A 25,282-nucleotide genomic window follows, 5' to 3' on the forward strand; every position below is an offset into this window, starting at 1 on the left:
ACGAATAGTGGTCTGTGTTATGCCAGGCTGGTCTTGGTCTCAAGCTCCTGGCCTCAAGCAGTTTTCCAACCTCAGCCTACCAAAGTGTTGAGACTATAGAAATGAGGTACTGTACCCAGCCAGAGTTTATTTTTAAAAAGAAAACTTATGAGATATCAAGATAATTAACAAACAAATAGGCATATTTGTATCATATTTGATTGCCCCCTTCTGTATGCTTTCTGCTCTCCCAGAAAGAATGCTTCTCACATAAAAGATGATGCTTTATCCTCAACATAGATTAAATAGTCAAAGAAAACTATGGTTCCGGGTAGTTTTAAACCTCATAGCACAATGAAAAATAATGAACAACAAAATGTCATTACATTCCCATCTTAAAAATTATAGGCTGGGCATAGTGGCTCATGCCCGTAATCCCGTACTTTGGGAAGCCAAGGTGGGAGGATCAGTTGAGCCCAGAAGTTCAAGACCAGCCTGGGCAACATGGCAAAACCCCATCTCTACAAAAGATACAAAAATTAGCTGGGTGTGGTGGTGCGCACCTGTAATTGCAGCTACTTAGGAGGCTGAGGTGGGAGGATCTCTTGAGTCTGTGAGGTCGAGGCTTCAGTGAGCCGTGATTGCACCACTGCACTCCTGCCTGGGCAACAGAGTGAGACACTGTCTCAAAAAAAAGATTATAAGGCAAAAATATAAGTATTATCATCTTTATATGAAATAGTTTTAAAATATCATTTTAACATTTCTTCTTTTTCCTTGCCTGATACATTTCCCTCACTTAGTGTAATTGTTGCCAATAACAGTTAAAGAGGGAACTGGGGGCAGGAAGGAGAGGAGGTAAAGTGAATGTTCAGAGTTTAAAAATAAAACAAATGAAGCAAATGTCAAAGCAAGAGCTTTTATAGTCCTACAACCTTGAGAGAAAGTTTCCTCACTCTTAGAAAGGAAAAAGTAATAGTAAAGGTTGAGGCTGCTGACAAAAGCAGGTTCAGGTGTGCTTTGGTTCAAGCCAGTCAACATTTAATGAGCACCTAATATCGGCCAGGCACTAGGGATTCAACAGCAGGAAAGTTTTCAAGAATCTTGTGATCTAGAACAGATGTCCTGAGCTCCCGTGAAATTGAAATCGGGGGTTATTTGTATTTGGGGGTGAGTGGCAGAAAAGGGTGAGAGAGATGACTTTTTTGTCAACTTCACAAAGGAGGCTTTGACACTCCCCCGCAAAAAAAAAAAAAAAAAGTTACTGTGGGCAGAGCTAAGCCTCTGTGACCCATCATGGATTAGAGAGGGAATCTCTTACTTTTCCCCCCATCTGCAAGAGCTCAACAGGTAAACAGAGGTTAATTCAAAACGTTTCTGTCAAGGTCCCAAGTTACTTTAATGTCTTCAGGGCCAGGTTTCCGCTGGGAAGTGGGCCTCACATCCTCTGATTTCTTATTGCATCCTGGGTGAGGTGGTGGCTGGAGTGCTATGTCTAGCATTGCTGGTTTCCCCATTCCAGGAACATAGAGGCTAGTTTTATGTCAGTGTTTAATGTTGAAGTAACGGTGATAATGCTGCAAGAGTTAAAATTTTTTTTTTTGTTTTAGTTGGGGTTTCTTGCCAGATCAGTAGCTGGATATAAATGTTGTACATATTGTTGATTTTGTTAATGTTCAAATGTGTCCTTTCCTACTTGTCTCTGATCATTACTCTTTGTGTGTGATTAGATCCTTTGCTGAAGAATCTATCCCAGGAAATCATAGAATTACTTAAAAAGCTGGTTGGGCTTGAGAGTTTCTCATTAGCCTTTGCCTCTGTACAGAAACAGGCTAATGAGAAAAGGGCACTCCGGAAAAAGAGAAAGGCCCTGGAGGTAAGTTTTCTCTTTGAAAATATGGCATGTTCACTGGACTTGATAACTACTAAGTGTGCATGTTTGTGTCACACTTACACTCAGGGAGGATCAAGGCTTTGAGTGGTTGGGGACTTTATAGCTGGGACTTCAGATTTTCTTTAATAAACGTGTTTTTTACATTTGTTTCTGTATTTGATTCTTATTGGTTTAACATTTACTTTAAAAGTAATATAAAATTTCTATTCTCTTTTCCAGTTTGTAACTAATCCTGATATTGCTGCCAAGAAAAAAATGAAGAAACACAAAAATAAAAGTGAAGCAAAGAAGAGAAAGATAGAGTTCCTGCGTCCAGGATATAAGGCCAAGAGACAAAAAAGCCATAGCCTGAAAGATTTAGCAATGGTGGAGTAACGTCTCCCTGTGCTGATACAAGCATGAACTTTCTGGAATATTCTGCTAGTCTGAAATTACAGCAGGTTGTCTGGGGTAGGGGGGAGGGTTTTTTTTTGAGACAAGGTCTCACTCTGTCACCCAAGGTGGAGTGCAGTGACGACATCACAGCTCACTGCAGCCTCAACCTGGGTTCAAGTGATCCTCTCACCTCAGCCTCCCAAGTAGTTGTGCCTCCTAGGCACACACCACTGTGCCCGGCGAATTTTTTGTATTTTTTGTAGAAACAAGATTTCGCCATGTTGGCCAGGCTGGTCTCGAACACCTGGGCTCAACAGATCCGCCTCCCTCGGCCTCCCAAAGTGCTGGGATTACAGGTGTGAGCCACCCTGCCCAACCAGGTTTTATTATTTAAGTTAAACTTTGGATAGATTGTATAATATATAGTTTAATGTAATCATGCTCATATTTTTTAAATAAATAAAACACTTTATACTACTGCTGGGTCTTCACTGTCTAAAAAGCATGTGACACTAGTCAGAGTTTAAAATATAATTTGTAAATAAAAGGATACATTTTTAAATAGCAAGAAAAAATGTAGAAGTTAGCAATTAATCAGACAAAAGATTTGCAAATACTGCTCTATAGTACTTTCTAAAATTTTAGGAGAAGGCAGTAAGAAAGATCTGCACAAATAGAACTATAACCATGTTCATGGCTAGGAAGAGTCAGGGTCATAAAATGCTACTTTTTCCCAAGTTGATCCCTTTGGTTAAATGTGTATCTGAGCAAAATCCCAAGAGTTCTTCACGTTAACCCAACAAGCTGATTCTAAAATGTATATGGAAGATATTAAGCCGAGAATAACCATGACACTCTTACAAAAGTAGAACAGGATGAGGGCCTTGCCCTATTGGATATCAAAAGACAGACACAAAAACTATCTATAGAGAGAACGTGTAATAAATCCTACTTCATTAAGAACTTCTGCTTAGGAAAAAACACAAACTGGGACGTGGCATACAACACATAATGTTAAACAATTAGTAGTACCAAGACATATAATGAATACTGACGAATCAACACAGATAATCTCATGGAAGAAGTGGCAAAAGCGAGAAATGAGCATTGCACAAAAGGATAAACATAAATGGTCCTTAAACATTGTTAGCTGATACGGCTGTAACATTTTTTTTTTTCAAGTTATTATGCACTGCTTGGTAAGTAGTCATTACATTGAGACCCCCAAGTGCCACCCTGGCTACATGAAGTTCTTAGATTACATACCTTCTCACACCAGAAGTTAAAGAATACCTGGACTAGTCGGAGTCCTACTGTACTAGCTATGTCTAGTTGTTAAATTGTTTGAGTCACTCCGGTATTTAGCCTCATTAGTAATTAGGAAAATGCTAGTTATCACCAGAATTAGATTCCATTTTGAAATCATCAGATAAAGCTGACAATACCAAGTGCTGGCAAGCATGGTGGAGCCACAGGAAATCTTATAAACCACTTTGGAAAGCAGTTTGACATTATCTTGTAAACCTGAAGACGGGTATACTCCCTGATCCCGAGTTCCACTCCTACAGAAACCATGAACCACGGATCTGAAGAATGTTCTTGAACCATTGCTAAAAGTCAAGAACTAGAAGCAATCCAAATGTCTTTCCACAAGAGAATAAATAAAATGGTATATTCATATACTGAAACCAAGTAGCAGAAATCAGCTAATTATATATATATCAATATAGATGATATTCTAGAAACAATGTTGAGTGGGGGAAAAGAAAAGAGTTGAATACTACTGTCATAAAATTGTGTGTACATACATAAATCTGTAGAAAAAAATTAATGATTTCAAAGTTTTCAGGATAGAGGGTACTTCTGAGAAGGAATAGGATCGAGGGAGAACACGGTGGGGTTGGGGAACTTAAACTGTCCTCATAATGTTCAGTGTCTTACATTTGGTGCCAGATTTCCAAGTTTATAATGCTTCATTACATTACTTTCCGTATATAAAATATTTCCTGATAACATTTTCTAATGTTCGGCCAAAACCACATTAATACAAAGTTATTAGTACAAAGAAAACAAGTGGTTTCTTTGAAAGTTTACTTTTAAGGTTTACTATTTACACTAAAATGGTAATAAGCCACACTTATTTAGAGGTGGCTCAAGTTGTTTCTGTTGTTCAACCATATAGCATCTTTTGCCTCACTCTATACTTGATGTGGAAGAAATACTCTTCAGTGCCCCATATATTTGGGGGCATAGTGGGAAATCCACCCTATGTGCCAGGCACTTTGGATACATGTTGTTTAATCCTAGTATTCCTGAGAGATTCCTACAATTGGTTCCTATTTTACAGATGAAGAAACTGAGACTCAGAGTAAGTAACTTCCCTAAGGGTGATACAGGATGTAGATGGTACAATCAAGATTCAAAGTCCATGCTTTGAGCTGGGCGCGGTGGCTCACACCTGTAATCCCAGCACTTTGGGAGGCCAAGGCAAGTGGATCACTTGAGGTCAGGAGTTCAAGACCAGCCTGGCCAACATGATGAAACCGTCTCTACTAAAAATACAAAAATTAGCCGGGCGTGGTGGCGTGGCACCTGTAGTCCCAGCTACTCAGGAGGCTGAGCCAGGAGAATCGCTTGCACCTGGGAGGCAGAGGTTACAGTGAGCCGAGATCATGCCACTGCACTCCAGCCTGGGTGACAGTGAGACTCCATCTCAAAAAAAAAAAAAAAAGTCCATGCTTTATAATTTAATTATGGGCTTAGAATATGACAGCATGTGGCATAGGAATCAAATGTTCATTCACTTCAGCATCTGTGCTTTGATGTAGTGTGTATCTCAAACGGGAGTTCTCACCCTTCTAAGGGCTTTGTAATGTATGAAAAGGGGGCCATCTTAGAAAACTGATTTTAATTAATTCTAAGTGACTTAAAGTAAATGCATGTATTGCTTTCATAAAATTTTTAAAAATAAAAAAAAATACTAAGGCAAAGATCAGAAAGGACAAATATATCTGGGATATTGAAGACGTCTTTGTTTTTAATCAATAAATATTTATTGAGTGCCTACTGTGTGCCGGTGCACCACATTAGATGCAAGGGATACTAACAGTAAATAAGATACGGTCCCCGCCCTCAGAGCTTACATTTCAACAGTTTAAAGTGCATCTCAGGTATTTCAGATAACAGAAGTAATTCTACCACTCTCAAATTTTTTTTTTTTATGCAAGACAACACAACCATAGGCCAGTTATAAAATAGAATGTCAGAAAGAAACATTTAGTATCATTTGTCCAGGTCCCATCTTACAGAAAAGAAACTACTAGAGTGGCCATTTGCACCTATGTTCTGATTTCAAGTTTGGTGTTTTTCCCATTGCCAAGCCTCTCATAAAACAATATTCAGATTTGCCATGTATATATCAATATCCAAACACTGGTAGCATACCTGTGCAGTTGTCTCCTGCTAGACAAGGACCATATAATTTATAGCTTATTTAAGTGTCCACTTTCTTTATCCCATCCTATTCTTTGTGATAAACCAGAGGGATCAGGCTTAACCAAGTGCTGAACTTTGGGGCAACTTCATGCCCTAGGATTCAAGATGGCCTGCAGCTACATGCCAGGTCTGCCTGACAGGACCTTACTTCCCTTTTTTGCAGTTTTCCTGAACTGCTGCGAGGCAGCTGTACAAACTTTACAAACCTCAGGCTGTAAGTGAACTTGTTTTCTGCATTTTCCAGCCATGTGCCATTGACCAGAAGTGAACTCAAGTATAAATTGCAAAGGGCTACTTGTCAAGATGACAAATATCTATCCTACTATTTCAACTATGAACATATTCTGAAATGCCATATGCCAGGCGCCATACCAGATACTAGGGACATAAATATGAAAAAGTCTTTGCCCCTCAGGAGTAATATTGTTGTACTGGAACACTTGTAGCTGAAGGAAAATCTCCAAAAAAGATTTCAAAGAGACTAAAGTAGGAATGGGTGCTGGAGAATGAGCAAGAAGGGTGAGAGTCCCGCGGGTGAAGGGAGAAAGCAGCAGAGAATGAATACAAGCCCGGAGAATGAACATAAATGTGAGGGGAAGAGGCCAGAGGCCAACATTGGAAGGACAGTAAGGGCCAAGAAAGGAACTATTAATGTTTCTGAGACCTGCGGGGAACCATGGTATTAAGCTCTCATTACCAGCACCTAATTTCTTAAAGGCTGGTTTTCCAACTTAAGTGAAAGAAATTCACCCTGTTTTTAGCAATTATGAAGCACTATATTTACTTCTGTCACATTAGCTGATTCTGTGGCGGACTGGGTAATTTGAAAAGCTCCTTTGAACATGAATTGTTTTTAAACGTACAGTCTAGCAATAAGCCTAATTTTTAAAACAGAATGCTTAATTTCTCCCTGTACAATCAGTAAGATTTTGATTTTTAACAAGTTTACATGTCCAATTACATGTAAAGGAATGAAAACCAGTAAAGACACCTTTTATAATCTGAAAATAGATTTTTAAACCTTCCTTTAATGTGAAATTTTCTCTTTAAAGTGTTATGAATTCCATCAAATATAACCATTTAGGATTATTTATAGTATGTCACTGATCACTTCTACTAGTATAGACAAATAAGTTTATAGACATTATTTTGAATGTAACTAATTAGCATAATTTTATTTAAGAGTTAGACTGTGTTGTCAATACTGACATTTTGGGGAATATATAATATAGTTTATGAGTCAAGCTTCTGAACCAAAAGTTTTACTTTGAGCCCTATTCCTACCTTACCAGCTAGCAGGTGACTTTGGGAAAGCCAACCTATTAGAACACTGGGTCCATGTCCATACAGTGAAGACATCATAACCTGTCCTACCTACTTCACAAGCTTCCTGTACCGATCAACTAGATCAATATATGTAAGATTTTTTTTTGACAACTATAAAGTACTATAAAATGACAATTACAGATAAGTCAATGAAGTTAACCATCAAAATAATATTCATGCCTATATCCAAAAGCTTTTAAACAAAACAGCTTAATAAAAAGTGGTCAGGTTAGCAAATAAAGATTATATTATACAAACTATGTTCCTCACCTACTCTCATACTGATCTAATCTTTGGAAAGATAATTCATTTTAAGGGGAAAAAATCTGTTAAGATATTTTTTAGTATTTATACAAACAAGCTGCAACTACTATTCAAAAATAGGTTTTTTTCATCCAATAGGAGTACACTCTTTAATAGAACTGTATTTGAGTAAGAATTCCATACAAATAGAATATATACCTTAACACAAGAAAGCAAGAAAAGAATATTTTACATTACATAGAACATTCAGGTGATTTGATTGAATTATCCCTCCAACTAAATACTTATTTTCCCTATTTACTACAAACATTGCAGTCAGTCAGTATATGCCAATAATCATATAGTTTTAACATGTAGTAGTGTGAAGTACACTTGACTGTTTCCAAAGGGAGAGAGGTGATGTAGTCTTCATTTCAGGGGAGAAGAATGGACTGAATTACTGTCTGCTTTTTAATGTTTCAACTAACCTGTAAAGAGAAAATGAACTGTTTCATAAAATTAATTTTCAGGTATAAAGCATGATCATCTATAATAAACTTTGTATTGGAGGTGGATTCCAAAGTACTTAAAATGATGACAGCTAACACAGATGAGGTTATGTACTAGATATCCATAAGGTTCCTTTAAGCTTTGAATTTGTCTATGATTTGAATGAAAAATTCAAAAAAGACCAAATATCTATTTTCCAGGCTACTACTACTTCTGGGCTACATATGGATGACTCAGAGGTGAAACTAGTCTCAATCCTCAAGGAGGTGATTATCTAATGAGTAGATGAACAAATCAAACAATTACAAGACAGCAAAACAAGTACTATGTCACTAATCTGTGACAAGGGCATCTAACTTTGAGTGATTAGGCAGTAGGAATACAGATACATTAGGAAAAGCTCTTCAGAAGAGAGCCTTAAGCTAATTCCTGAAGGATAAGGAATTGGAGGGTGAGGTGAGGCAGGGAAAAGGCTAAAAATTGGCAAAGAATTTGCTTATGTAAGTAACTGTAATCAGGTAAGTGTGGTTGAGAAGAAGACAGATGCACCTGAAGACCAGTGGGAGAAAACGCTGGAGGAACTTATGAAATAAGCTGTTAAGTAAATCAAAGTTTCATCCTCAACACTGGAGAAAAATTACACGTGGACGTGCATAGCTGCAAGCACACACAAATGCACAGATGGCTTCTGGAAACATGATACTTGCCATTCCATTGCCTCATCAAGGCCGGTGCCTTTGGTTGCTGACGTTTTGAATATTTGCCATTTTCGGTCCTTCAAGGCAGGTAACCCAAGTGAATTTGCCATCTCTGAGGAAGTCATGGCCTGTTCCATGTCCTGTTTATTTGCAAACACCACTAAAATGGCTTTTCTCAGCTCTTCTTCCTAAATGAAATTGAAAATATTTAATTTCTTTTAACTAATGTGCTCTCTCGAGTTTAGAAAATGTCCAAAAATACACTTTAAAAGTGTATTTTATAATTATTAATATATTATATTCATTATACATTATGAAATTATATAGGAATTATACAGAGAAGTATAAAGAAAGGAAGTTTCACCCATAATCCTACCTCCCAAATATGATCACTGTTAACATTTTGGGTGTTTTCTACTAGTACTTTGTTTTGCAGATACTTAAGAGTTTATTTAGTAAATACATTTACACACTTAAGATCACAGTTATATATAGTTCCACACCCTGCTTAAAAATTAAAATCATGTTTCTCCAAACTATAACAACTTTTTCAAAATAAAAAAATGGCTAAATATGCTCTACACTATGGATGCATGCACCATAAACTGTGTTAACTATTTTCTAGTATTAGACTCTTATTAGAGTCTTTCCACTAAACTATTGGATAAACCCAAGTGGCAGGGTCTTTATACAAAAATTTCTGTTTGAGTCTGTTTCCTTAACACAATATTCTAAAAATGGAGTCAAAGTATGAACAGTTTTTTTCAGGCTTTGATAAACTGAATACATGCATGAACAGCTTTCCAGAAAGGTTACCCTACCAACAGTGTATAAAAGTCTTCATCTTCAATGCAGCCTTTGTAGAGTTGGGAATTATTTACTTTTCCAAACATAGCATCTCATTATATATTAGTAGGGTATTCGAAATGCAAATGGGCTGAGGCAGGAGGATTGCTTAAGTCCAGGAGTTTGAGACCAGCCTGAGGAACAGAGGGGTCTCTACAAAAAATTTTTTAAAAAACAAGGAAGCAGAGAGAGGAGCTCAAGGTTATAATAAGCTTTTGTTGTGCCACTGCACTCCAGCCTAGGGGACAGAGGGAGACCCTATCTTCTTTTTCCTTTTTTTAAGACAGTGTCTCACTCTGTTGCCCAGGCTGGAGTTGCAGTGGGGCAATCTTGGTTCACTGCAGCCTCCGCATCCCGGGTTCAAGTGATTCTCCTGCCTCAGCCTCCTGAGTAGCTGGGACTACAGGTGCCCGCCGCCACGCCCAGCTAATTTTTGTATTTTTAGTAGAGATGAGGTTTCACCATGTTGGTCAGGCTGCTCTCGAACTCCTGACCTCGTGATCCACCCGCCTCGGCCTCCCAAAGTGCTGGGATTACAGGCATAAGCCACCGCGCCCTGCTGACCCTGTCTCTTTAAAAACAAATGCAAATGTTATTAGCAATGTTTTTCCCCTATGAATTGCCTTTTGCTCATTTTGCAAAAGATCTTGCTATGATTAAGATCACTAATCCTTAGTCATTGGTTTCTGGTTAGGCCTGGTTTCTTATTATAATCTTGTTTATATTTGCCATATCTGAGCTTTGGGGGAGTTTTGTTTACATTAATATAATTAAATCTCATCTTTTGAATTTCTTATATGTTCTTATAATTTTCATTTTTTACATTTAATTATTTACCCATTTAGAATTCAGTTTTGTGTATAAGAAAGTTGAAAGGCCAGGCACGGTGGCTCACATCTGTAATCCCAGCACTTTGGGAGGCTGAGGTGGGTGGATCACCAGGTAAGGAGTTCAAGACCAGCCTGACCAACATGGTGAAACCCCGTCTCTACTAAAATTACAAAAATTAGCCGGGTGTGGTGGTGTGTGCTTGCAATACCAGCTACTCAGGAGGCTGAGGCAGGAGAATTGCTTGAATCCGGGAGGCGGAGGCTGCAGTGAGCTGAGATTGCGCCACTGCACTCCAGCCTGGGCAACTCCGTCTCAAAAAAAAAAAAAAAAAAGTTGAAACCTAAACTGCTTTTGTGTCTATATTTTTTGTTTGTTTGTTTTGAGATGGAGTCTCACTCTATCACTCAGGTTGGAGTGCAGTAGCATGATCTCAGCTCACTGCAACCTCCGCCTCCTGGGTTCAAGTGATTCTCCTGCCTCAGCCTCCCATGTAGCTGGGATTACAGGCATGCGCCACTACACCCGGCTAATTTTTGTATTTTTAATAGATATGGGTGGCCAGGCTGGTCTCAAACTCCTGACCTGAAGTGATCCGCCTGCCTCGGCCTCCCAAAGTGCTGGGATTACAGGCATGAGCCACCACACCTGGCCTGTGTCTGTATGTTTTAACAATAACAGTCCTGACTCGTACTTGGCCCATACTTAACATAACATGGTATTTATTGATGAATTAAAAGTGACTTCCTAAAGAAAGAATCCAACTTTTACTTCTTTCTCTGTAAGACTTTATAAGTGAAATCCTAACAATGCAAGTAACAACAATCCTGCACAACTCAAGAATTGTAAACTGAAGTCAATAATCCATTCCTTTTAAGCAATACTTTATATGATAGAAATACATTATATCATGTGAATTATACCTAAATAAAGCTGTTCTTTAAAAAACCCATTATACCCAAGGCAATTAAACCTTATCCTTACATTTAAATTTGGTCTAAGAAGCTCTTATAATAAATATAATGCTATGATGTAAAAAAAAAAAAATTAACCAAATGTTTAAAACTATTAAGTCTGCAATTTATAACTTGGAAGCCATTAAGAAGTCAGTAGTTCAAGGAATCAAAAGTCCTGGGCTGAGCGCGGTGGCTCATGCCTGTAATCCCAGTACTTCGCGAGGCCAAGGCGGGCAGATCAGGAGGCGGGCAAACTGCTGAGGTCAGGAGTTTGAGACCAGCCTGGCCAACATGGTGAAACCCTGTCTCTGCTACAAATACAAAAATTAGCCGGGTGTGGTGGCAGAAGCCTATAGTCCCAGCTACTCAGAAAGCTGAAACAGAAGAATCACTTGAACCTGGGAGGCGAAAATTGCAGTGAGTGATCACGCCACTGCCCTCTAGCCTGGGTGACAGAGCAAGACTCTGTCTGAAAAAAAAAAAAAAATCAAAAGTCCATAGTCCCCTCATCTGAGGATGCTTTTACCTAGGTATCAACTGGCCTAGAACTTATATTTAAACATCCCTTGCTTAAACAATTCAGAATCCAGTTTTTGACAAGAGAAAGAAACTTATCCATCTAATTTTCCAGAGCAAGGGCAATTTTATTATCATAGTACATTTGATTATTTTTTCATTTTTTAAAAACGGATTATTTAATTCATCCTTTGAATTTGATCAGTTAGCCAATACATGATCTTATTAACTTCAGTGAATAAGATGTATTGAATTCTTAATTAAGTGCTATACATTGTTCCACCTATCAGGGTAAACTCAAAGAACTTACATTTTAGAGGGAGAGATACAGAAGTAAACAAATATATATTTTTTTAATTTTTATTTTTTGAGACGGAGTCTCACTCTGTCACCCAGGCTGTAGTGCAGGGGCACGATCTCGGCTCACTGCAACCTCCGCCTCCCGGGTTCAAGCGACTCTCCTGCCTCAGCCTCCCGAGTAGCTGGGATTACAGGCACACACCACCATGCCCGGCTAATTTTCTTGTACTTTTAGTAGAGATGAGATTTCACCATGTTGGACAGGCTGGTCTCAAACTCCTGATGATCTCTGGTGACCTGCCCGCCTTGGCCTCCCAAAGTGCTGGGATTACAGGCGTGAGCCACCACGCCCAGCCAACAAATACATTTGAAAATAATGTAAAAAAACAGTAAGTGGGGTGCAATGGCTCACACCTGTAATCCCAACACCAGGAGGCCGAGGCAGGAGGATCACCTGAGGACAGGAGTTTGGGACCAGCCTGGGCAACATAGCTAGACCCCATCTCTACAAAAAAAAAAAAGAAAAAGAAAAAGAAAAAAAAAGAAACAATATTGGTATAAAGAATAAAGAAGGGTAAAGGATTAGAGAATAAATGAGACTTCTGGGGAAGAGATGTGGGAAGGAAGGCAGCCATGCAAAGATGCTGGAGAATAGTATTCCAAGCAGAAGGATCAGCAAGTACAAAAGGCCCTAAGCCAGGTGTGCAAGCTTGTGTCCAAAGAACAGAAAGAAGGTCTGTGTAGCTAAAGCACTGTAAACACTGGGAAGGGTAAAAAACGATAAACGTGAGGCCCCCAGTAACCCAGAAATATATATTTCCCTGAACTTGAATCCTTCTAAAACAGCTAAAAATAAAAAGACATATTTTAAAAGTCACATCAAAGAAGTGACTTAGAATAGATGCTTTTGTTTAAGTGAGCTCTGAACCTCCTGGAAAATCAAGCAATCTGGCTTAAAGGAAGAGGAAGTTACAAGGATAGTTTTTGTTGTTGTTTTGTCTCCAACCCTCTCCTCAACTGTATTTTTGGAATAGAAAACAATTTGCATAAAAGAAAATAATATTAAAAGGATGGAGGGAACAACCCCTGCATTCTTTTTAATTATTCTTCAATGTAATAATATGTACCGGAAATAGTAAGCAAATGTAAATGACTTCCCCACATTTTAAAGTGGTTACGTTTTCTTACCTCCAACATGGCAACTAACTCTGATTTGGAAATGCCAATTCGGTCTCGGTCACAACTGTCTACTACATAAATGACTGCATCTGTGTTTGAATAGTAACATCTCCAGTATGGCCTAGAGAAAATTCAAAAGGGGAGAACATATTGTTATTGTTTTAAAGACGCAACTGACATATCAATTGCCAATTCTGTCCCACACACGTTAGAATTAATGCCTTAATGATTTACTGTTTCTGGTGGATATATGTACCATATCCCTCAGATGTGATGGAGTCAAAAGAATGTTGATAAACATTGGCTGGGCACGGTGGCTCACACCTGTAATCCCAGCATTTTGGGAGGCTGAAGCGGGCAGATCATCTGAGGTCAGGAGTTCGAGACTAGCCTGACCAACATGGAGAAACCCTGTCTCCACTAAAAATACAAAATTAGCTGGACATGGTGGCAAGTGCCTGTAATCCCAGCTACTCGGGAGGCTGAGGCAGGAAAATCACTTCAACCAGGAAGGCAGCGGTTCCAGTGAGCCGCTGGTGCCATTGCACTCCAGCCTGGGCAACAAGAGTGAAACTCCGTCTCAAAAAAAAGAAAAGAAAAAGAATGTTGATAAACATTGAATCACAGGACCAGGGAGTTTCAAAATGAATTCAGACTTCAGGCTGACAAAATTTACTTATAATCTATGAAATCACTAAATATACTGATAGAAAAGTTGTACACAGACCTGTTCATTACATCTTCTTAAACAAACCTTTAACTAGGCACCCCTTAAGAGAAATAAACTTTTTAAATGTGATTTTATTTAACAGTCATGAAAGTAATCACTGACATCAAGCAGTAGAAATGGCTAAAATTATAAATAAACTCAAAAGTGATTCAAAAAGCCTACTCTGGCTTGGGAGGCTGCACAATTTAAAAAAAAGAAACGTGATTCAAGAAATGAGTCAAAAGAAGTCAGAATGTTTGGAGAATACATTACTAATCTTTTAAGATGGTACTATCGTGAGCAACTACTGATGGTCACCAAACATTCGCTGTTGCCATGTCAAGCCCAAAATGCTAAGCAGAAGACCTGAACTGCAGAAGGCATTTATTTTTTATTTATTCATTTTTTTTTTTTTTGAGACAGAGTCTCACTCTGTAGCCCAGGCTGGAGTGCAGTGGTGTGATCTCAGCTCACTGCAACCTCCGGCTGCCAAGTCACGGTACAAGCAATTCTCCTGCCTCAGCCTCCCAGGTAGCTGGAATTACAGGCACACACCACCATGCCCAGCTAATTTTTGTATTTTTAGTAGAGACGAGGTTTCAACATGTTGGTCAGGCTGGTCTCCAACTCCTGACCTGATGATCTGCCCACCTCAGCCTCCCAAAGTGCTGGGATTACAGGCATGAGCCACCACGCCTAGCCAATGGCATTTATTTTTATATTAGCCCTAAATGGGATGCCTGCAAGGTACTTTAATGAATTCCAAAACAATGTGTTTCAGAGAGGAGAGACTGACAAGAACTACATGGAGGGTCCTTTCTAGTTGAGAATAGCTGAAGTAATAAGGTCTTGAGATTTTCATGAAAACATTTTCATTAAACAGGTATCTGGAAAACTGGGCTTCCTTAAGTTTTAACTCAATGGATGCTCTAAGGAAATAGTTCCAAATTTTACCTCATTTTAAACTAGGTGGCTCCATTTAAATTACAATAGAACACATATTCAGGTTTACTGATGTTAACCCTTAAAAGAACCAATAAATGTCAAATACTACCAAATAACCTGGTCTTTGTACCATACCTGATACTTGTCTGTCCTCCTAAATCCCAGACTTGGAATTTAAGGTTTTTGTACGTCACCGTCTCTACATTAAATCCAATGGCTGGAAGAGAAATCAAATCAGTGGTATGTGTAGACTAATACATTCCACCTTCAAAATATCCTGTCTAATTGAGTTACAGCAATTAATGGTAACTGTTATTAGAGTTTAAAAAATATATTTATATAATTTGTCTTAGGATTTGAGTTAAAAAGAAATGGTAATTGTTGAATCACATTATTGGTTGAGATTTTATACCATTTAAGACGAAATAGTATGCTCTGCTCCCCCACACATGTGCAGGTGTGTGCACAAAACATCAACTAGCAAGATCAATACCATCTTCAGGATATTTTTAAAAAGCCAGCAGTTCTGCAAATAAAGTGTATAATTTTAGCTCAAATAAATTAAAAAAAGAATTAAAAAAAGAAAAAGGAAAGTATAATTTTTAGCTCAATGGAAATCCTATTATATTAAACTCCCCTCATAATAGAGTAGTTAAAAGTGTTCGAAAGCTGTATTTATAAAGTACAGTTGTGGATGTACTATAAAAAGCAGAATTTTGGCTGGCAAAAAATAAACAGACCAAAAGGAAGAGAAGCTAAACTTCAGTCCTAAACTTCAGCATGGACACAGCCATGGCTGCAGCTTTCAATCTCACAGCCCATCTGCAGACATCCTCAAGAACTCACTTGTAATAAGGTCATGGCTGGATGGTCAAAGGGCAGGTGTCCCATCCCTTTTCTCTGCCATCCTTCTTAGGTGAAAAATAGGTAAAAAATAACTTCCATGGCTGGGTGCAGTGTCTCACACCTGTAATCCCAGCACTTTGGGAGGCCGAAGCGGGTGGATCACCTGAGGTCAGAAGCTCGAGACCAGCCTAGCCAACACTGTGAAACCCCATCTCTTCTAAAAATACAAAAAGTAGCCAGGTGTGGTGGCACATGCCTGTAATCCCAGCTAGTCTAGAGGCTGACGCATGAGAATCGCTTGAACCTGGGAGGCACAGGTTGCAGTGAGCTGAGATCGTGCCACTGCACTTCAGCCTGGGCAATAGAGTGAGACTCTGTCTCAAAAACATAAATAAATAAAAAATAACTTCCAGCTATAACTGGACAATTAGCTTTTGTTTTATATTTAAGTCTGCAGTGGTAAGTGACACCTTTGAGTATTTGGCAAGTATGCCTATTACAATTAAAAAATAACAATACTATGACAAATTTGAGCAAAAAACTAAAATGCAAGTTCATGATGTCTCCCTTAGAATTAGGTAGGAATGTAATCACAATGTTCACCAATAGTAAAAAACATCATTTATATGTGCAAGACAAGAGAAAGGTGTAGACTGGGTGCAGTGGCTCATGCCTGTAATCCCAACACTTTGGGAGGCTGAGGTGGGAAGATCACTTGAGCCCAGGAGGTAGAGGTAGAGGCTGCAGTGAGCTACGATTGCACCACTGCACTCCAGCCTGGGCAAAAAAGCAAGACACTGTCTCAAAAATAGAGTGTGGTGTAAAGCAGCACTCACTGAAACTTGAAACTATCCACTGTGCTGCTCTGTACACTGCAGGAGACGCCCAGAGATGGGTCATTTTGAGAAGCAAAAACTAAGGGAACTAAAATTTACTGAAGGTAGCAAAAAGGAATAACAGACATTACAGGGTTCAAAACGCTCTTCTTTGAGGCTAGCCTCTTTTGTTTTAGACCATAAATTTAAACAGTAACAATACAGAAATACCCTGAGTGACAGACTAACGTTAGAGGCATAATTTAAAAAATCTTGAGCAAACTGTATGAACTCTTTAATTTAAATGTATTACTCTTCTCCAAGTAAATTCAGGGCAACAAATGAAAAAGTATAAATAACAACAGTATTCTCATACAATCAAATAAGACTGTTGGAGAATATTTTTGTAAGACAGTAATAATTGATTAAAATTGAGGTATTTCTTCTCTTAATAAATATATACATATATACACATATATATTTTGAGACCGAGTTTTGTTCTTGTTGCCCAGGCTGGAGTGCAATGGTGTGATCTCGGCTCGCCACAACCTCTGCCTCCCGGGTTCAAGCGATTCTCCTGCCTCAGCCTCCCGAGTAGCTGGGATTACAGGCATGCACCACCACGCCTGGCTAATTTTGTATTTTTAGTAGAGATGGGGTTTCTCCATGTTGGTCGGTCTGGTCTCGAACTCTCGACCTCAGGTGATCCACCCACCTTGGCCTCCCAAAGTGCTGCCATTACAGGCGTGAGCCACTGTGCCCGGCCTTCTCTTGATATTTTTAAGGTACCAAATTACTTCAACACTCAGTCTCTACAACTCAGATCTTTAAAAGTAATCAATAGAATTACCTAAGGTAAACTAATTTTAATTAAAATAGTAACAAATACAGAAAAAAAGGCACTTCACATGTAATATCACTTAACATTTATATAATTCTTTACACAGGTTTAAAAGGTACTTTTACCTACTTTGTTTATTTCCCCCTGAAAACCAGTGAGTATTTGTTATCTTATGTATTTTATTAGTAAAGATACTGGCTCTCAGTAAGATTTAGTAACTTAAAACCACTTTTAAACAGCTATAAACAGCCCAACCCGGCCGTAAACCAGAACAACGGTCCTTAAATTACACCAAGCTGCCTCTTAGTTGATGGAAAAAGTGTTATCTATGTTATGTTCATACTAGCAGTTTACAAACTTTATCAAATACTTTATCATATGAATTCATTTATTCAGAAATAGGCCTGGCATAGTGGCTCATGCCTGCAATCCCAGCACTTTGGGAGGCCAAGGCAGGAGGATCACTTGAGGCCAAGAGTCTAAGACCAGCTTGGGCAACATAGTGATACCTGATCTCTACTAAGACAAAAAAAAAAGAAAGAAAGAAATAGTTATGTTAGATGGAGACCAGAAAGCCCCTACAATTAGTTCATCATACCAACACTTACTAGGTATAGTAGTAACAACTTCTCCAACTTGTAATCTGTACAAAATTGTGGTTTTTCCTGCTCCATCTAATCCCAAAATTAAAATCCTCATTTCTCGAGTTCCAAACAGACTGGAAAATATACTTGAGAAAAAGCCACCTAAAAAATAATATAAGAAAAAACAATGTCACTTTGTGAACATACACAATGTCACTTTGTGAACTAGGTACACAAAGCGTCTAACCTTGTCCTTTGAGAGCTATATACCAAATTAAATATTATAATTTCCTGGATGCGTAGGTGCATATTTTTCCTCCCAATGAAATATATTATTCAATATCAAACAAGTAATCAGTTATGTTACTATGTCCTAAATATTATGTCATGCAGGCACAGAAGATAAACCAAATAATAAGAGAAATATGGCCGCAGCCTTTGGGAATCTCATTTTCTAATCAGCAGAATAGGAATATTTTAGCATGATCCCTTCATTACCACTAAAAAACAAGGGACCAGTAAGGAGGATAGTGGGACAATATAATCCTCGCACAGGAAAAGTATTGTACAGCAGCAGTACCACTATAACCAACTTCAATCAGAGTTCTCCACCAAGCAGTATAACTAGTAATATAACTAGTAATAACTAGAAATTGAGAAAGAAGCTGAAAACAATAACTATTTTTGACAGAAATCCATTTTTAAAAATAATAAAGCTCTATCCAATACATCACAAAATATTCCCAGAAAGCTTCCTGTACACCATAATTGTGTAGTACAAAAGCACAGTCCTTTTCCCCTCCAGAGCCATTAGAGAAGATTAAAAACAAGTTACATTAACCATACAAAAAAAATAGTTAACATCAGAAGTGATGCCACACTGTTATTTGGCAAAGACATGGCATAACGAAGAGCTGCGAGTTGAAAAATGAACACCACCATGGGCTAGAGAACCTTGGGAAAGTTCAACAGAACGGGTGTGACTTAACAAAGTCCTTTCTACCATTTACAGGTAGAAGAGAGGCGGAACAAAACTGAAGGGGGTTATGGAAGACAGGACAGCGCCTGCGATGCTTGGGAGCAAGAAGTATGCTCCCAGAAAAGTGTGGAGGGATTTAACCGAGCCAAAGAATCTGCACCTTCATTTGGAGGGTGGGAAACGAGTTAAAGAATGTGCACCCTCATTTGGGCTCTAGCGGGGCGAGGGTGTTACCTGATGCTTGTGAGAATGCAGTTCCCTCAATCAGCGGGCCAAGAATTGAGAATAAAATTTCATTTACCTACTAGAAATACCCGTATTATTACATGAAACGCTACAGCAGATTAGCAGACAAATGCCAAACTGGCCATAAAACAACATAAGCAACACCTGCTCTCGGATTTTTCAAACTGACGCCGTCCCAGCGCCCCTGGTAAAGAGAATAATTAAGCTTCCACTCTGCGGCCGCAGCTCATCTTTCACCAAAAGACCTCAGCGAACCTGCGAATGACGGGTTGCCAGCCTCCGCAAGAACAACTCTGCCCAGCAAGTGGAACTGGGAATGAGGAAAAACTTCATGATAAGGGGAAAGAACTCGAACCCAGGCTCTGCAGACCCGCGCTGTCCGGGTCCCCAGACCCCGCGGGAATGAAGGAGAAACGAGAGAGGGCGGAGGAGAACGCGAGAGGCCGGATCCACCCCTACAGATGAAGATCCAAAGTGAGTCAAGTCCTCCGCGACCCGCCCCCTGAGGAGCTGGCTACTCTAGGGTTCCCTGGCCGGCCCCTCTCCTCCTCTGCACCCCAGTCCTCGGCCGCGGCCCCCTCGAGTGCGCCCAGGTGCCCTTCTCGAACCCCTCACCCATGATGAACCCCCTGTCTTCCCTCGCCGATCTTCAGTGACTCCTTGGCCTTCGGCTGCAGCTCCGAGACGGTTTCCTCGCAAGCGCAGTCAGCCAGCAACTTCCACGTCTGACTCCAGGCGGGGGCGGGAGCGAGGGCCAGCTGCGGCTGCGCGCCGGGAACGGTGGCCTGAGCATCCGCGTCGTCGCTTTCGACTCACGGTCCCCGCTCGCTGGATGTAGATACTGTGGACGCCAGAAGAGACCAATAATTCAAAAACCTGAAGTCTCTCCTGCTTCGGTTTTCCTGGACAGAAAGAGCTTCTGAAATAGAGAAATTGGAATTTTTGTTTTAAATTCTGACACCAAAAAGTGGCGAATCTGCAAACTAAAAATGCGAGTCGGGCCTCAGTGAGACGTCCGGGTCGAACGCTGGCGCAGGCTGCGGCGTTACAGAGGACTCGTGTCCCGAAGCGCCTTGCGAGGCCAGCCCAACTCTCCCAGGTGCTTTCTCCCAGAAAGAAACAAGACTACGTAATAATAATAGGAATGGTCCCGCGCTGCCAATGCGGAGCAGCCTTACACCTGAGGCCACTAACCGGAGTTTTTTGTCTTCGATGTGGCCTGCAGGACAAGGACCTCGCCGGCCTTTTTTCTCGCTGACCGAGCAGCTGAGACCGCCTTTCAGGGGTCGGCAGTGTGGACTGGCTGGTCCCGATCGTGGAGACCAGGGACGTATTCCCTCGAGGGTCGACTGTTGGAAGTAATGTAGGTTTTGATAGTGAAGTGTGTGGAGAGGAGGAAGGAAGCACACCTATGGGATGTGGAGAAGGGATTTCCTCTAGAGTAATTTTTAAAGGTTGAGCATGTATGTTTTAAAACTTCCCAAAGATCCGTTGAAAAGTAAACCTTCAGGCCGGGCGCGGTGGCTCACGCCTGTAATCCCAGCACTTTGCGGGGCCGAGGCGGGCGGATCACGAGGTCAGGAGATCGAGACCATCCTGGCTAACAGGGTGAAACCCCGTCTCTACTAAAAATACAGAAAATTAGCCAGGCGTGGTGGCGGGCGCCTGTAGTCCCAGCTACTCAGGAGGCTGAGGCAGGAGAATCTCTTGAACTCAGGAGGCAGAGGTTGCAGTGAGTCGAGATCGTGCCACTGCACTCCAGCGTGGGCGACAGAGCGACACCCCGTCTCAAAAAAAAAAAAGAGAAAAGTAAACCTTCCATCCCTAATACCCTGTATCTCGGTGATCCCCAGTACTGACTACTGTTAATACTCTCAGGTTTTCTTCCAAATCTTATTAACACCTTTGCATATTATGTTTTTATTTATAGTAGAGATTTTCATCCATTCAACAGAAGCTTATGGACTGCCTTTTTGGTTTATTTTCAAACAATTTTTCTAGCTTTAAATAAAAATTGTATATATTTACAGTGTACCATGTGATGTTTTCACAGATGTATATGTTGTGAAATGATTATCACAATCAAACTAAATTAACATATCCATCACCTCACATAGTCGTGTGTGCGTGTGTGTATATGTTTATTTTGTGCTAAGAATATTTAAGGTCGGCCAGGTGTCGTGGCTCAGGCCTGTAATCCCAGCACTTTGGGAGGCCGAGGCGGGCAGATCCCTTGAGCCCAGGAGTTGGAGTCCAGCCTGGGCAACATAGTGAGACCCCATCTCTACAAAAAAATAAAAAAATTAGCCAGGCACAGTGGCACATGTAGTCTCAGCTACTTGAGAGGCTGAGATGGGAGGATCACTTGAGCCTGGGAGGCAGAGGTTGCAGTGAGCCAAGATCCCGCCATTATTCTGCTCTCCAATTCTATGAGTTCCATTTTTTTTGACTCTACATATAAGTGGGATCATGAAGTATTTGTGTTTCTGTGCCTGGCTTATTTCCCTTAGCATAAGTTCACCCATGTTGTCACAAATGACAGGATTTTCTTCTTTTTAAAGGCTGCATAGTATTCATTATATATATAAATATACATACATATACCACATTTATATAGTTCACATTTTCTTTATCCATCAGTTCACTCTTAGGTGATTCCATACGTTGGCTGTTATGAATAATGCTGCAATGAGCATGGTGATGCAGATATCTCTTTGAGATACTGATTTCATTTGCTTTGGATATATACCCAGAATATATGGTATATATGTATATATTGTATATATGGCACATACGCATGTATGATATATATGGTATATACTATATGGTTTATACTGTAGTTCTATTTTTAATTTTTTGAGGAGCTGCCATACTGCCTTCCATAATGGCTGTACCAATTTACATGCTCACCAACCATGCCTATCTTGGTTTTGATTTGTTTGCAGACCCCTCTAGTTGTCTAGGTTCTGAACTAGTTTTTGCCTGTTGCTCTCACTCTTGCCCCCAAAACCACAGATTCACGGAAATTTTCCTGCAAGGAAAAGTTTTGTTTATTTTTATTTTTGTTCATGGTTTGAGAAGGGGAGAAGGGCTCTTTACCTAAACACCTGAAACTTTCTAAGGCTATCCTTTGTAAGCACTGTGTGGTCTAATTATTGGACCTCTGTGCTTATGATTCTATAATACCTCCTCTTAAACAAGATTAGTTTGCTGCTACTTGAAAGATCTTGGCCATTACTACTTCAAACTTAAACGTCGATGTCAGATTTGTATTTGAGTATGATGTATGTAATTCTTGAAAATAGAGATTCCCTTTAAGAGAGAACTGAGGCTGGGCACGGTGACTCATGCCTGTAATCCCAGCCCTCTGGGAGGCTGAGGTGGGTGGATCACCTGAGGTCAGGAGTTCAAGACCAGCTCGGCCAACATGGTGAAACCCCGTCTCTACTAAAAATGCAAAAATTAGCCGGGCGTGGTGGCAGGTGCCTGTAATCCCAGCTGTTTGGGAGGCTGAGGCAGGAGAATCTCTTGTACCCAGGAGGCGAAGGTTGCAGTAAACTGAGATTGCACCACTGCACTCCAGCCTGGGCAGCAGAGCAAGACTCCGTCTCAAAAAAATAAATAAAATAGAACTGAAAGGAAAAATGTGCTGTAATATAATTTTGTATTCAAACTACATATTCTGAACCAGATGAATGAGATATATATCGTGATGCTTTGTAAACTGATATACTATATACAAATTTAAATGTATTGACAGCCTTTCAGAATCTATATTAAGCACCTAATTACAAGTCACTGTGGAAATAACGGTGTAATAAAGACTAAAAAAGACCCATTAGGCATTTTGATCAAAAAAATCTTATTTTTCAAAATTTGACCATATAATGCTTTGCTTTGTTAGTAAAGAACTGACCTAATTCCCTACAGGCATTGAAAACAAAACAAAGGCCAGAGCAATGGTTCATGCCTGTAATCCTAGCACTTTGGATTGAAGCGGAAGGATAGATTGAAGTCAGCAGTTCAAGACCAGCTGGGCAATATAATGGGACCCCGTATCTACAAAAAGAAAATTATTTTTGTCATTAGCCAGGCCTGGTGACACACACCTGTGGTCCCGGCTACTTAGGAGGCTAAGGCAGAAGGATCGCTTGAGCCCAGAAGTTCGAGGCTGCTGTGAGCTATGATCAAGCCACTACAATCTAGGTAGGGCAACAGAGCAAGATCTTTTCGCTAATAAATGGATAAATAAAGTGTTGAGACATTGAATAAAGAGATTTAATGAGCCAACACACACGAAATAGGATAGTTATCAACACATAATACTCAAGGTTTTTTAAAAAAGTACTGAGAGCTTGTTTCAGCAGCACATATACTAAAATTGAAGAATACAAGGAAGATTAGCATGGCCTCTGCACAAGAATGACATGCAAATTGAAGCGTTCCGTATTTTAAAAAATTTAAAAAAGGAATAAAAGTGTTGAGACAAATTTATAATTAACAAAGCCATAGCCAAGAGAAACTTAGCTAATCTTTATTGGTGATTACATCCCACCTCCACCACTGCTTCTCTCAATTTATGACCAGAGCAAAGTTCCTACTTTTATAGGAACACAAATGCATAAAGGTCATGATAAGGTGTTGGAAAATAAAATAACAAAACTGCCATTTCCTGTATATTTTATGATTCTATCTAATGACAGCCATTACTCTGTAGGAAAGATACATATCTTTGGGGCAATGTTGCTTTTCAAAATGTAGTCATTCCTATTAATATTGACCTAGCATTATAGTTTCCTGCTTATTAAAATGAAGTCTTTGAGGAAGTAGAATTATAGCGTCGTGCTAGAATTAAAACTAAATGTTTGGTTTTCATTTATTTATGTATTTATTTATTTGAGACAGGGTCTCACTTTGTCACCTAGGCTGGAGTACAGTAGTGTCATCATGGCTCATGTCAGCCTAGACCTCCAGGGCTCAAGCGATTCTCCCAGCTCAGCCTCACAAGTAGCTGGGACTACAGGCGTGAAAAGCAAATTTAAAAAAAAATTTTTTTTTTTTTTTGAGACGGAGTCTTGCTGTCGCCCAGGGTGGAGTGCAGTGGCGTGATCTCTGCTCACTGCAGGCTCCGCCCCCCCGGGGTTCAGGCCATTCTCCTGCCTCAGCCTCCAGAGTAGCTGGGACTACAGGCGCCTGCCACCTCGCCCGGCTAATTTTTTGTATTTTTAGTAGAGACGGAGTTTCACCATGTTAGCCAGGATGGTCTCGATCTCCTGACCTCGTGATCCGCCCACCTCGGGCTCCCAAAGTGCTGGGATTACAGGCGTGAGCCACTGCGCCCGGCCGCAAATTTAAAAATTTTTAATTTGTTTGTAGAAATGGGGTCCCATTATGTTGCCCAGGCTGAGCTTGACTTCTTAGACTCAAGTGATCCTCCTGCCTCAGCCTCCCAAAGTGTTAGGATTATAGGCATAAGCCACCGCACCTGGTCAAAACTAAATGTTTAGATTGTAAGTCTTTGGAATTTTTTTCTTTAAAGTCTTTAGAATTTTTTCTTTAGACAACCATGTAGAATTGATCTCACCTCAAATGTCATCCTATTTAAAAATTGCAACCATGAATTGGCTATTTGTCTGTTATTGGTGTATAAGAATGCTTGTGATTTTTGCACATTGATTTTGTATCCTGAGACTTTGCTGAAGTTGCTCATCAGCTTAAGGAGATTTTTGAGCTGAGATGATGGGGTTTTCTAAATATACAATCATGTCATCTGCAAACAGGGACAATTTGACTTCCTCTTTTCCTAATTGAATACCCTTTATTTCTTTCTCCTGCCTGATTGCCCTGGCCAGAACTTCCAACACTATGTTGAATAGGAGTGGTGAGAGAGGGCATCCTTGTCTTGTGTCAGTTTTCTTCAAAGAGAATAAAACACCTAGGAATACAACTTACGAGGGATGTGAAGGACCTCTTCAAGGAGAACTACAAACCACTGCTCAATGAAATAAAAGAGGACACAAACAAATGGAAGAACATTCCATGCTCATGGATAGGAAGAATCAATATTGTGAAAATGGCCATACTGCCCAAGGTAATTTATAGATTCAATGCCATCTCCATGAAGCTACCAATGACTTTCTTCACAGAATTGGAAAAAACTACTTTAAAGTTC

General features: G+C 39.9%; 2 protein-coding genes and 1 non-coding gene across 3 annotated transcripts in view; 2 read left to right on the top strand and 1 right to left on the bottom strand.

Annotated features, from left to right (window-relative positions):
• Positions 1–3,176, top strand: part of UTP20 (UTP20 small subunit processome component) — a 108,060-nt gene extending 104,884 nt beyond the window's left edge. The window contains exons 61-62 of the mRNA XM_003269911.2: positions 1,710–1,855; positions 2,093–3,176. Of these exons, the coding sequence (XP_003269959.1) occupies positions 1,710–1,855; positions 2,093–2,248 (302 nt within the window). The 3' untranslated portion in view covers positions 2,249–3,176. The remainder of the gene's footprint in view (positions 1–1,709; positions 1,856–2,092) is intronic.
• A 2,102-nt stretch (positions 3,177–5,278) lies between these two features.
• ARL1 (ADP ribosylation factor like GTPase 1) lies at positions 5,279–19,904 on the bottom strand. Its single transcript, XM_003269912.4, has 6 exons — positions 19,726–19,904; positions 17,910–18,047; positions 14,935–15,016; positions 13,155–13,266; positions 8,530–8,708; positions 5,279–7,800 (listed from the first exon to the last, which is right to left on the bottom strand). Exons 1-6 carry the CDS (start codon positions 19,727–19,729, stop codon positions 7,770–7,772), a joined length of 546 nt encoding a protein of 181 aa, XP_003269960.1. The 5' UTR covers positions 19,730–19,904; the 3' UTR covers positions 5,279–7,769.
• Positions 19,905–23,461: 3,557 nt separating this feature from the next.
• Positions 23,462–23,564, top strand: LOC115837101. The gene has a single exon (XR_004032140.1). It is a non-coding gene; the product is annotated as a U6 spliceosomal RNA (small nuclear RNA).
• Positions 23,565–25,282: the final 1,718 nt, after the last annotated feature.

The sequence above is a fragment of the Nomascus leucogenys genome, chromosome 10 (genome assembly GCF_006542625.1).
Source record: "Nomascus leucogenys isolate Asia chromosome 10, Asia_NLE_v1, whole genome shotgun sequence".
In the NCBI taxonomy this organism is placed as follows: domain Eukaryota; kingdom Metazoa; phylum Chordata; class Mammalia; order Primates; family Hylobatidae; genus Nomascus; species Nomascus leucogenys.

Bases quoted from the DNA above. Each gene is read 5' to 3' on its own strand.
- ARL1 (XM_003269912.4), bottom strand. The intron at 13,267-14,934 runs GTATGGTACAAA...AATTTTCTCTAG, and splicing joins GGAGGACAGACAAGTATCAG to GCCATACTGGAGATGTTACT. The intron at 8,709-13,154 runs GTAAGAAAACGT...AATTTCATTTAG, and splicing joins AGTTAGTTGCCATGTTGGAG to GAAGAAGAGCTGAGAAAAGC.